General features: G+C 36.6%; 1 protein-coding gene across 5 annotated transcripts in view; it reads right to left on the reverse strand.

The window, feature by feature from the left end:
- PHF14 (PHD finger protein 14) overlaps positions 1-12,999 on the reverse strand; it is a 156,663-nt gene that overhangs the window by 56,632 nt on the left and 87,032 nt on the right. For 4 of the 5 annotated variants that reach the window (XM_068152523.1, XM_068152524.1, XM_068152528.1 and 1 more), the window contains exon 17: positions 5,259-5,376. In XM_068152523.1, the coding sequence (XP_068008624.1) occupies positions 5,259-5,376 (118 nt within the window). Of the gene's footprint in view, positions 1-3,703; positions 4,651-5,258; positions 5,377-12,999 lie in introns of those variants that run through there. The other variant, XM_068152525.1, reaches the window with a different exon arrangement.

Below are 12,999 nucleotides of genomic sequence, written 5' to 3' on the forward strand. Positions count from 1 at the left end.
CACATTTGCTTGTATGTTTTGTCCTCAAAAGAAGTTTCTCTGATGCAACAGTCTCTTGTGAAGTAAGCTGACTAAATTAGAATCACAGCTTCTTTACACTCTGTCACCATGTGCACAACAAACAAGGTTGAATTAATATAAAAGACCTTGAAGGACTGACTTATTTATTCATTTTTTGAAAGATGTTATTTTAAATCTAATTACTTAAAATCACATTGTACTGGGTGATAAAAACACATAATATATAAAACATATATAAGACATCATGTCTGATGACACATTACGGTGTGGCAACCTCATATACCATATTCAAATAGTGGGGTTTTTTGTATATATAAAAATATTTTGGCTTTATATGTATATATAAAAAGATTTTCCAAACCTTTAGTAAATGCTCAGATAGCCTGTCCATGCAATGCTGATTCAATCATCTTCAGTGTGTACTCAAGTAAGGAGAATCCCACCTAAACTACAACCCCTGCTAATCTGAACTAGCTGTCTTGACTCACTCCTACAGTCAGTGCACAGGAAAAAGCAGCTCCAGAGAGCAACTCATGAAAATCTAAGGAACATGCCTAAAATAAGGGAGCAGTATTGACATTTAGCAAAACAGAAGCAAAGACATCATCAGAGCAAGAATTACAATTTCTTTTAAATTAGTTACTCCTTTTGCAGTAGCCCAGCCTGCATCAGTATGGAGATGTGGTACTTTCAAAACACAGGTTTACACTGTCACCTGCTGCAGCTCAAATGATTCAGCACTTTTGCCTGTTGGGCCAAACGATCCAAGCTGGGCAACAGTTAAATAAGGAGAAAATTTACTAAATGGTCTAGCACTTACAGGAGCTCTGGGGTGAGATAAAGGGAAAACTCAATTTTCTGGTTACAACTCAGCTACCTCAAACATAAGGGTAGCTTCTTTTTTTCCTTTGTTTCTGAAATCATTGCCTTAGTTTCCATGTCTTACCAAGAGAGCACCTTCTCCAAATGCTCAACCCAAATCCATCCCATTTAGTGACCATCAACAGCTAAAGCAGAGAAGGCAGAGGTCCTATAGAAAAACAGTAATATCACAGCATGAAGTAACTCAAGGCTGCAAATTCACATAGCCACACAAAGCGCTGCACAGCCTCTTAATTTTGGTATTTCCTAAGTTTTGAGAGCTTCAGTTCAGGATTCTTTGGTTTCCTTGCTTATTTTTTTAGCACACTTGTATGAGGAAATGCTCCCCGAGTTTGAACAAATGGGCATAATGAAAAAGGTTACATTCCATAAACCACAATGAGGTTATCACCTGCACAAATCACGAGCAGATGAGAAACTTCTACCCTTCTCATAGCTCTTAACCACCAACTTTTTACTAGAATAAAAATCCATGGACTACTGGAATTAAATTGATTTTTTTTTTCTCTTTTTCTATAACCAAATTAAGAGATGTTAAGATAAATGTTCTAATTTTGAAGTTACTTTAAGTTTAAAATAGTACTTCAAACATTCTATCCAATATCTTAGTATCACAGTGTCCAATGCCATTGCCTTATTCACTATGTGAAAGTGAACTATAGCCCCAAAAACATGCTTCTACTTGGCTAATAAGTAAAATCATCCACGACTGCTTTCCAACACAAAAGGTGTACGAAATGGTATTACATGCCAGGGTTGGTGTGTCATACATCTGTAGTTCCAGAAAACATTTCCTGAGGGGTTTAGATGAGAATTCTATGCATACATACTGACAATTTATTTCCACTGGAAAAAAACAAAAGAAAAAGAAAAAAAGCAATACAGTACAAAGATGAAATAAAAGCAAACTAAACAGAAGCCTAGAGACAAGGCAGCTGATCTTGCAGCACTCAAATAATGACCTGACATGCACACTCTGCAGTGCTTTGCAAAACAGATTGTACGCAGAGATGAGCAGATGCAAAGCTAACTAACACAGTCAATGTGACCACCATGATAGATGTGGAAAATGCTTTGGTCCTTTGCAACACTTTCAAATTGAAGGAAATATTTTGAACAGCACTTTTTAAATGGAAGGCAAAAGAAAGGAATCCACATCTAATGATAATGAGACCTTATAATGAGACCCTTAATTGCACATAATGAGGGAATGGTCAGGCCACATTTATTCCTACTGAATATTACCACATCTTAATATCGAATATTTTGGTCTATGCTTTATTTTTTACTAAATTCAATTAAAAAGAGTTTCTGTATTAATCCTGAATATCACTATTTCAAACTACCAGGAAACGTATGGTTTGGAGTGGTTTGGCAGTCCTGAGAGCACACTGTAATCCTTTTGCAGGGTAGATGGATAATGTTAGAGAAAAGGAGTGCTTACAGGTTCACTTCAGCTTTCATGAGATGTAACAAAATCTACAATGTTTTTGAGATGAGAGAGCTTGTCAGACCTTAGTAGCGAGCATCACCCATTCCACAAAAGTGACAGCAAGTATTACCAGCAGAGAAGCTGTTGCCCTCATGCCCTACAGCAAAGTCCCTGTCTGTCTATTATTTGACAGGCAGGGTAATATGGGAATATGTTATGCTGGTGGAAAAACTGACACGATTGCTGGAGAGTCCTGTGACCAAGAAGAGCAAACTGCAAGTAGGATGTCCAACATTTGTGATAGATAACAATTTAAAGCATGTGTATATTACTGTTGAATTATATCCCTTGTACTGCTGACATCTGCAAATGCTTAGCAACATCTGAAAATAAAATCACATTCTTTGTTGTCAGCAGTATGCAACTTTTCCTGAACATCTGAAACTGAAATTCATAATTAGAAATAAAAACTAACTAAACCATTACATGCTGTGCATTAGAATCTCTCTTCTCACCAAAAGAGTGCAATTTACCTACCAGCTGTTTTCAAGATCTACTACTGTTACAGATGATAGTACTGGGAAATTTTGGAATGCATACTACAGTGAATTACATTGGGTCAAAAGAAATGAACAAAGCTGAAGGAATGAAAACTAAACAATAGACTCCTTGGTCAAAGCTGGAAATTCAATCCCATTTTGCTGCTATAATCCATACGAGAAACTTCACTGTGACACACCACAAATTGGATTTAGTGACTGACTGAGAGATTGAAATTGCTGGTAGCTCGGGTTTGCAATTCATCCACAGGTCAGGCAGAGTGCAGCAAACAGCACAACTTTGTCTATGGTTTTCCTCTTCTGAGCTCTAAGCACACGTTTGAGAGACTTCCCCCACTAGTGAGGGGTAGAAGATGCTGTATCGTATCAGCTTCTCCTGGCTCTGAAAAGCTGCACAAAATCACAGACATGTAACACAGAATCCTAAAGCCATACAGATTATTGAACTGGAAAATGGTACAAAGTACAGAAACAAAGTCCTAATCCTTTTAAAAACACACCCACACTGAGGCTGCAAGGAGTTTAACTCAATGCCATGGCGTTTGAATTTGTTAGGCAGCACAGAAAACCAAAACCAAGCTACAAAAAAAATTACTTTGTGTTTTAAAACACAGAGAGCAATGTAGCTTTCTTTAGAGCAATTTCTCCGCGCAGCCCTGTGGAAAAGCTATGGGAAAGTGACTACACGAAGCCACAAGGAGTCCCCATAAGACAATTTTTCAGTGTCTTTCACATTCATTACATTTTCACTCAAACACAATTCAAACTGCCTGTGCTGGAAAGTGCAAAAGACTTTATTTAAATGCGCTCATTAAAAATCTCTATGAATGAGAAAATTAGACACGATAACAAGCATTTTTTTTTTTCCATGTGTCATAATCACTAAGGTAACACAAAATATAGCATCACTCTAACGAGAAGTTTTGTTTACTCTTCAGAACATTGTATTTTTCAACACGTACCTTTAAACTAATACACACTCTGCACTAAGTGAAGTGAATCATACTTCATTTACATGATAAAGTATATTTCAAATTTTATCTGGTACACTGTGTGCTAATCTCCTGCAAAACACATTTAGAAATTACAAAACCCTGGGGTTTTTTTTCTTTTCTGTTTACTCAGAAGCAGCCAAGAAAACAGGAGACCGAAGATTTTAACTAACGTTATCAAGAACCCCTTTTAGTTTAAGCTAGTGACAGGAATTCAATAACCATTTTAATTCACTCTTGGAATGTCTGTTGCATGAAAGTGGTATTCAGGAAAGATTGCTTGATGTCCAAACTGTAGTGGACAGTTAATTTCCGATGTCTGTCTTCGTATCTCCTTACAGAACAATTTGATTAACTCCCCGGGGTGAAACTGAACACCGTATTTTTCCAGTTGGAAAGGGACACCAGCAAGCCAACAAATTAAATCTCTGACATCCTGTATTTTCCAGTCTTAAGAGTAACACCACGTAGGAGTTTAAGTATCCATGTATGCCAACAGGTAACTCAGGACAGCATCTCTGCATAGCAGCATCCCCACGAATCCAAATACTGAGTCACTTCCTCACTAGTTAAAGATTTGTGTGAAATACAAGGACAGTGATGTAACAGCCAACAAAATGTTAAAACACTTTCCAGAATACTCTGTTATTTTAACATTCAGGTAGAGGATGCATTTATAAATCCAGTTTCCAAAATCAACTGGAAAGTGTCTCTTCAGAGGTTATGGTGAGGACAGAAAAGAATGCCAGTACTAAAGAAGCTCCTGTGCAGGCAAAGAATCAAAACCTTTATTTTTCAAAAAGTCAGTACTACAGAAGCACACTAATAGTGTCAATATTATTAAAGAGAGTTAATTCACGTCAAAAACTTAGCTCTAGGTTTACAATGTTATATCTGATCAAGGCATACCAATCAATATAAAGTATTAATAACCTTCATACGCTTTTTCAGTGGAAAAACAAAAAACAAACAGGTTTAGTAACTCAAATAATCCTCATTGATATAGAAAAGCATGCATTTTCTATCTCTGTCCTTAGAGGTTTAAATGTTGTACCACTCCTGAAATACTTTCACTTGTCAATGACAATATCAATCCTGATATAGTACCCAGACCCACTCCTTTCTCAGACAGAATTAACGTGAGAAAAAAAAGCATTTAACTGGGATCGCAAAATTCTCTTTATTGATTATTTCCAGTTTTATACATTCTGGTTTTTACCTGCTTTACAGAGATTCTGAAATCATGATTTTACGACCTGCTGTTATTTCAGAGCACATCTATGTAGAGCATTTCAACAAAAACTTCAGATGCTAAGCAAGACTGCTAAAACCAGAATGCTTGGAACTATTTCACAGCATGATTTAACTTACTTTGGAGGATGTAGAGTCACATTCCTGACAAATCCATCCATAGCCAGTCTGTTTAGGAGACTTTTTCAAGGGAGGGTCTAGACAGCCAAAATGGTAGCAAAGCCTGCATTCATCACATCTGCAACACAAAACCAAAACAGGCATTTATATATAAAATGGTCCTTCTATGCTATTTTAGATTGAGCTTCCCTACAGTTCTTAGCACAAGACTGACTGACTCATGATGATGATACGGCAAATCCATTTTCTACAAGGGATATTCTCAAACACAATCACTTCAGGTAGGTTCTGCCTAATTAGGATGATGCAGGCACTCACACATCACCTTTGTCATCATCTTACACAAATGACATTTCAGAGACTTGCCAATTAAAGAAAAAAAATGTATCATCAGATGAATGTTTTATAAACTTCAATGCCATTCATTGCCATTTGTTTTCAGGAACTTGTGGGGTTTTTATAGGCAGCGACAATATTGAGTTTTCATAGTTTAAAGACACCATTTTACACATTTACCTTTTTCAAGGCAAATTCTGAAGTATTTTCTCACGCACTCAACAATTCAAGTATAATTTACAGCTACAAATTGGATTTTTTACAGTAGGACTTTGTGGTTGATGAACGGATGCAGAAATATTTTTGCATTTGCTTTCAATTTTCTGGAAAGAGGCATTAATTTAAAATAGAGTTCACTGTGATCTTGCACTTATACACCCACACAACAATTTAAAAGTTATTTTTTAATACACCTTTCATTAGCATTTTATGCTATGTATGGTCTGTATAAAAAGCTCAAAACATACAGCATTGCTATTGTTCTCTTCCTCTTAATGCACCAGCACTGAAGAACTGCTACAGTTTATCAAGTGCTTCAGGAAAGGATTTTTAAATCAGTACAATTACATACTCAAAAATTTTTAAAGCAAATAATAAAGATTTTCATATACTCTGCTAAACTTCATTTTAGTATCATAGTATCAGTATTTTCATTGTATATCCCCTTCTATAATTTCTATGGAAAAGAAAGCTTTTTTCAAGTTTCCTTTAAAATATCATCTTCATTAAATGCCCTTAAACTCTGAATTACAGGCAGTATTAAGATCCAAAAATAGGAAAGAGAGTAAATGTTTAAAATAAAATTTTCTAAGAAATCTCCTCCACTTCCTTTCCCAGCTTCACTGGCCACTCATTTTCTCCTCTACAAAACACGCAAAGACAAAAATCTCCCAAACCGCAGTAATAGCATGGCACAGGCATCATCAGATCAAAGACAGAGGGATATAATTTATCAGCAGAATGTACAGTGCATCACAGAACAAGGATTCAACTAACAGAACACACTGCTCTATTAACAGGAGAAAATGTTCATGTGACTTTTCTCTGAGGATTAGTCTTCAAATAAAAAGAAGTAACCATTTTCTGACTATGAAGATCTAACCTAAGTAAACATTTCTGTCCTGGCTGTGAAGGCTGTGCTTGCCAGAGAAGCCTTCTGTTCTTAGCAGTTACATGTAAGGTATGAGCACAGGCAGAAGTATTGCATGTATTATGCTCCACTAAGTAGAAATTAAAAGCAATAATTTACCTATGTACAGTATGACTTCTGTTTGGTATTTTTAAGAACAGGTTATACCACAATACAATCTATATCCTTAGGACTGTTGAGTAATAATTGAATACCAGGTCAAGTAAAACACTTAATAAAAAGGAAACCACTCCCAATTTTCAAAGACAGAAGAGTTCTAACATCGAAATATATGAATTACAATCAGGAATATATGCAGTACTATCTCTTGTGAAAGTCATATTGAAATAGAAAGATAAGAGAGTGGGAGATGTCACGGGTCACACTCCTCCACCCCAACAGCATGTGTGACCTTCAGCAAAGATTAAGCCTCCTTTGAGCCCCAGTGTTCTGATCTGTAAAGGAATATATTTTTACTAACCTATTATTGTATCTAGAATCATATTCATGTAAGTGCTTGCACTTGAGCACTGCTTATCAGAACTCTTGTCTTGAAATCTGTTTGGGATCCTGTAACACCAAAGAAAGCATCACACTATTTCTGACTGATTCAGTGTGTTTTCAGAGATTAATCCTAAAATCTCTATCTGACTTCAAAAAGTATTAATTTAGATTTTTCCTGAAGTGATGGCCTATAAACACAAGTGTTTTTACATTTAAAAGTGCACCTCTTCTTCTTACATCTTTTCCAGTTTGTGTCTAGAATGTGGCATTTCCTGACTGCAGCTTCAGCTGCATTTCAGAAGCACATTAGCAAGAGAGAGTTAGCAAAGCTGTGTGGAAAAAAACCCAGAGCATTATGAAATTAAATACAGATCTGGAAGTGCCATGTTAAAGCTGAAAACATTCTTACTATTTATTGTCATTAAATTTTGTTACATGAAAGCTGTTTTGTTTGGCTAAAGAAAAATTGCATTTTCCTAGAACGAGTTAAAAATATCTCTGTGAAAGTTTTCAGATGCTAATGGCTTCTATCTGCATCTGCACAGCTGAGAAAATGCAAATAACAAAAGCATATTTTCATGTGTCAAAACATAAAAAGCTGGCTGGTGATAAAAATGAAACTACACCAAATATTTTTAAACACTCCCTTCATACTGCTTTTTATTGAGATACAAATTCTGTACTGTGAAATGCAAATTCCCTGATGCAGAAGCAGCCACAGCATGATGCTGAGAAAATGGATGAATAGACACTGCACCTTGGTTAAAGACGATGCCCCAGCTGTCTGGCAATCCTCCTCTGCTGATGCTGACTTGGGACACTATGTGAAGCTTATACACATCACGGTACCGAAAACAAAACTGGCATTCCTAATTTCCAATTCCAATGGAAAACCTTACACCTAGGTTGAAATGGCACTAGTAAAATGAGATTAAGCCCCCACACATAGACTATTTATTAGTGTTCTTTTGTCTAGCAAACTAAAACGATTGGGAAAGTCCACTGTCAGATTCAGAAAATAAGAAAGCAACACAAAAGAAGGATTTCTCTTGACTTAATTAGGGAATGAAATTGTTGGGTCACTAAAGGTGTCCTGCTGACAGTTTTGCAGCTCTTCAGTAAATGCACTCAGATCAATCACAGCAGGGACATGTACAGAGCAAAGGAGACACACAGCACTGTCATTTACAAATATCCACTTCCATCCTGAAGATGGCTTAATAGTACAAGTTAAATTACTGAGCTGGAGGTGGGGAAGGAGAAGGGAAAGAAACCATTTTCTCCATTTCAGAGGTTTAGTTAAAGTTTTTACCCTTGTGGAGTCAAGGTCACACCTTCAAAACAGTCAAACTAGCACATATTTTATTTTGCTTATTTTATCTTATATGTCATATTTGTGGATAACTTGTTCTGTGGTGAAGCACACGATTTACAAATGCACTTATGTCCACAGCATCTTCAGTGGCCTGCCCACCATCTGTACTGAATACTTTGTGAAACTAAAAGCCGAGCTCCACACAAAGACAAGCCAAGCTAACCTCCTAAATTACCTCTAACTGACAGGTAATTGCTTACTATCAAATGTTTTAACAAGCCCGAAATTACTTTATGCATCAAAATTAGAAACCGCTGTGTTCCTCATTCCAGCAATTAATGAGGATAGATAGATGTCCACTAAGCACTGAGAAAACGAGGAGTGAAGAAGAAAGGTGAATTCTAAAAGAGAGTTAGCTTAATGCATTTTAAAAACAGTAAGGAAAAGACAAACTTTTCACTTATAAAAGTATAGAATGCAGGTCAGCTGCATCTTCACAGCAAGAAAGCTTGATGAGGCATTTCCATCCCTGAAGTAAGTCTTTGTTCTTTAATAAAGTGATCTCCATCTGCTCATGCCCTTGGATTGTTTTTATTAGGTTGTGGGTTTTTTTGCAGTACAGCTGGCTGTGCTTGAGCCCTACATAACTCTGCATTTTCCTGCTCACAATTAACTAATTACACTCTAATCAATAGTGTAGGTACTGATTTTACAATGTAAATGAGATAAGATAATGGCTGGGGTCAATCTCATTTTATTTACAAAGCCCAGCACACACATCCAATTTCATTACATTACATCTACCTGCAGAGGAGGGAGTCTTATCAGTTGGCCTGCAGGAGTCTTCCTGTGAGCACCTGGGGAAAAAGACCTCTCTGCTTTTACAGAGCAACAACAAATGCAAAACTTGCTCAGTGCTGGCACATTTATAAGTCACTGGTTAATATCATGGAAAACCACAAAGAGCTGATTCAGCTAGAGTGAAGAAACCTCTTTTGCATTCACAAGACAGCATCACTCAACTGTAGCTGTAAAAGTAATTACCTACATGTCCCTGAAACACAACATTAATAAGCTAATCTTTAAATACAACTTTCCAAATATGCTTCAGAGACTACAGAAAAATCTGCCACTTATGTACAGATCATTGAGCATCCTCTGCAGCACCATGCCAAAAGGTACCATGTTGGACGAAACACAAAAGTGCAAAATATATAAACTGCTCCCTATTCATCACAATGTCTTAAGAAGATTACCTTTAATGGAAAAAAAAAACACCAAGATATAAAGCTCTGATACACACTGATAAATTATCATCACCATTAAAATCAGCAAACTTCTTATGTAAGCCTTTCTCTGGCCAACTTAGAATAATTTAGAACAAAACTAGAACTAATCTAATGCAGATTTTTTAAACTCTCAGAGATGTGCAGTGGGATGGATGCCCCCCACTAGCTGCAGGGGGGATGAACATAAAGGCTAGAATATTCTAGCACCTGCGTGGATTTAACTATTGCATCTTTCCTGGTAGGCTTGGTCTGACCTCATTTTTGACTAAAGGCTCTTACCACCTGAGGAGCAGATGTTTGTTCTCAGGCACTGATCTCTCTTCCCTTTAATCCCTCAATGTCCAAGTGCTGGGACACTCTGAAACTGCAACCAGCTGGAGAGATGCACGGGGAGTCATTTTAAATTGCAGCATTTTAAATTGGGTTCAGATGAACAGCTTAAAACCAGCTATGACACTTTAAGAAACCATCATACTTTTGTTTCTTGTTAATGGCTGTATTAAGCATTCCAATTAAGCATTCCCCAAAAAACGAGAGTGAGCTGATGTAGCTCAAGTGAATTCAAAGCATAGAAGCAGGACTGAATTTAGACTGGAGCAGGTGAGGAATGCTCCTGTGCCAAAATAATTGCAACAACCACAAAAAATATAAATTCTGGGTGTCAGGAAGAAATACTATGGCATGGGTTATAGTAGCAACTCTTACATGTAATGACAAAGGCAGCACTTTCCTGTGCCTTTGTTTAGGTAGCAAAATTAATTAAAGATCTAATGGTGAAATAACAGCATAGTCATATATTCAGTGTACTGCTGTCAATAAGTACTTGTATTCTACTTATTAAGGGAGAACCCAGAAGAATAGCTCTTTTTCATTATGGAATATGTAGAAAACAATCTCCTTTCTAGCTTTCTCTTCTGACATCTCGTGAAACAAAGTGAAGACAAGTGAAGATACGTTTTGACACACTACACTAAAACTCTTCTAATACAGCCCCATGGATTCCAACAGAAATTGTTTACATTTTGCTGTGATATGTCACAGGCCAAGCACAAACAAGAAGTGATGTAAACACTGTACTTAGACTCTTTAATAGGGTCTAGATCTTTAGCAGCTCTTTTGTTTCTAGCCAGAATACTGCCAAACTAAAAAAACATATTAAATATAAGATGGAAAATGCTGGCATTCTTCTTCCTGATTTCTGCATTTGTTATGTGCATGAATGAGGCATAACATCTAAAAATGGATGCTCAAGTCATCTTGCAGCCTTTGTTCCAAGTAACAGTTTAAGTAACTATTAGCACCAGGATAATTTAAGTCTTCTCACATAGGCCAGCCATGCTTTAATGACTTCTCCACCAGGAGGTGTGAGAGATCCTAGCACTAAAACTCTTAGGTGACTGTACAGGCACACAACACTGGATATAAACCAGGACAGAGCACAGTTATAGAGCCTCCTCAAACAGAGCTACTCACTATCCTGAAAGGCTCTCATCTCCAGAGATGCTAAAAATTCAATCACATGTCACTCTACAGGAACTGAATCTAATTTCAGGGTTAGATCCAACTTTGCAGTCAATCCTGCTTTGAGTGGGTGGCTGGAACAAATGTCCTCCAGATGCTCTTTCCAATCTACTCCTTTCTGGATTCTACTATTTCCATAATTTTGATTTAAGTAAGTTAAATACTCTTTCTGAGAAGGATAATTTTTAATGGTATTATACAAAGTTATTAAAAGCCACATTCAAAATTATATTACACCAGGTACAAGGCATATAAAAAGAAGTCCCTGGCTTCCACAGCTGATAATGTTAGATGGGACAATACACTATTATTCTTTTCTGTTAAGCCTGGAAGGGTGGCATGGCTATTGCTGAAAGGTGAGAGAATAAATCAGATGCAGGAAGATTATTAAGTTCTGGGTTTTATATCTACCTACCACTGATGGCAACCATCTATGGGCAAGATGGACATATGGCCTGATAGAGCAGGATGAGCTCACTGATCTCCAGCTAACAGGAGTTTCACAGTAAAATACCTCTACAATTTTGGACGTGGGAATCATACAATCTCTAACTCAAATTTCTGCCCAAACTCAAGGGCATTAATATAATGACTGCTCTTTTCTCTTTGGTGTACTATAATCCCATGGAAAAAGCTTCACTCACTCAAGGAATCTATGCTATACTTTTCAACATGTTACATGAAATAATTGTATTTATTCATTTATTTTAAATCCTGTGCTTAGCACTAGTTATAACACACAACAGCATGAATTTCCATGGCTTTGACCACTAGGAAGTTCTGCTTTGGCAAACTGTAAATGACACACTCTACCTATAAATTCAAAAGCAGAAAAACATTGATGTAGTTTCCATTCCTCACCCCTACAGATGTTTATCATCGAGGAACCTAAACATCAAGTACTTCATGTTAACAGAACTGACAAATGGTGTCAATCAATTATAAATGAGCACAAGAAAATAAACATTAATCTGGCAGACATTTCTGTAGCTAGGTTTATTATGCTAAACCCAAACCTGCCACCTCTCCTACTTGATTTAACTCCTGCTTTTTAATACTAAAACTAACAACCAAACCTCCAAATCCAAAAGCCTACCACTGGTGATTTATACACAAGGAAGAATTTTATTGGCTATTGTTATATGATGTTCCTATGTAATGTTTGTTTTTTTATCTGAATAGTCCCCAAGTCATCTATTTTAAGAAATTTAGTTTGCATGTACCCAATGAATTGTAAACAATGCTATAAAGAAATTTTATTTACTATACCTGCATGAACAGCTTTCCTCCAGCAAGAAATGTTCACCTCTCTCCTTCTCCTTCTTTGCCCACCCCCAACTACAAAACCCAGTCTGACAAATTATTTTGCAAAAAATCATTAAGGAGAATATATTAACACTATGTCAAATGTGTTTCCTTTTGTTAATATTACACAGCCACCGTATAGAACTTCTATTTACAGTATTTTACATTTCTCTGAAGACAATGCCTCCCATGCATTAAGAAAATGCTACAGAAATTACAGCACCCCAAAAAGCCCAAAATTTATTCTTTCTTGGGAAAACCAGAAAATTCTGAGAGACTAAGGATAACCACCTTGATAAACTGAAGAGTTTAAGATTCAAGAAAACTATGCATTAGACTTTC

This window comes from Melanerpes formicivorus, unplaced genomic scaffold (genome assembly GCF_026170545.1).
Source record: "Melanerpes formicivorus ecotype bairdi unplaced genomic scaffold, bMelFor1.0.p_v2 SCAF_23, whole genome shotgun sequence".
Classification (NCBI taxonomy): Eukaryota; Metazoa; Chordata; class Aves; order Piciformes; family Picidae; genus Melanerpes; species Melanerpes formicivorus.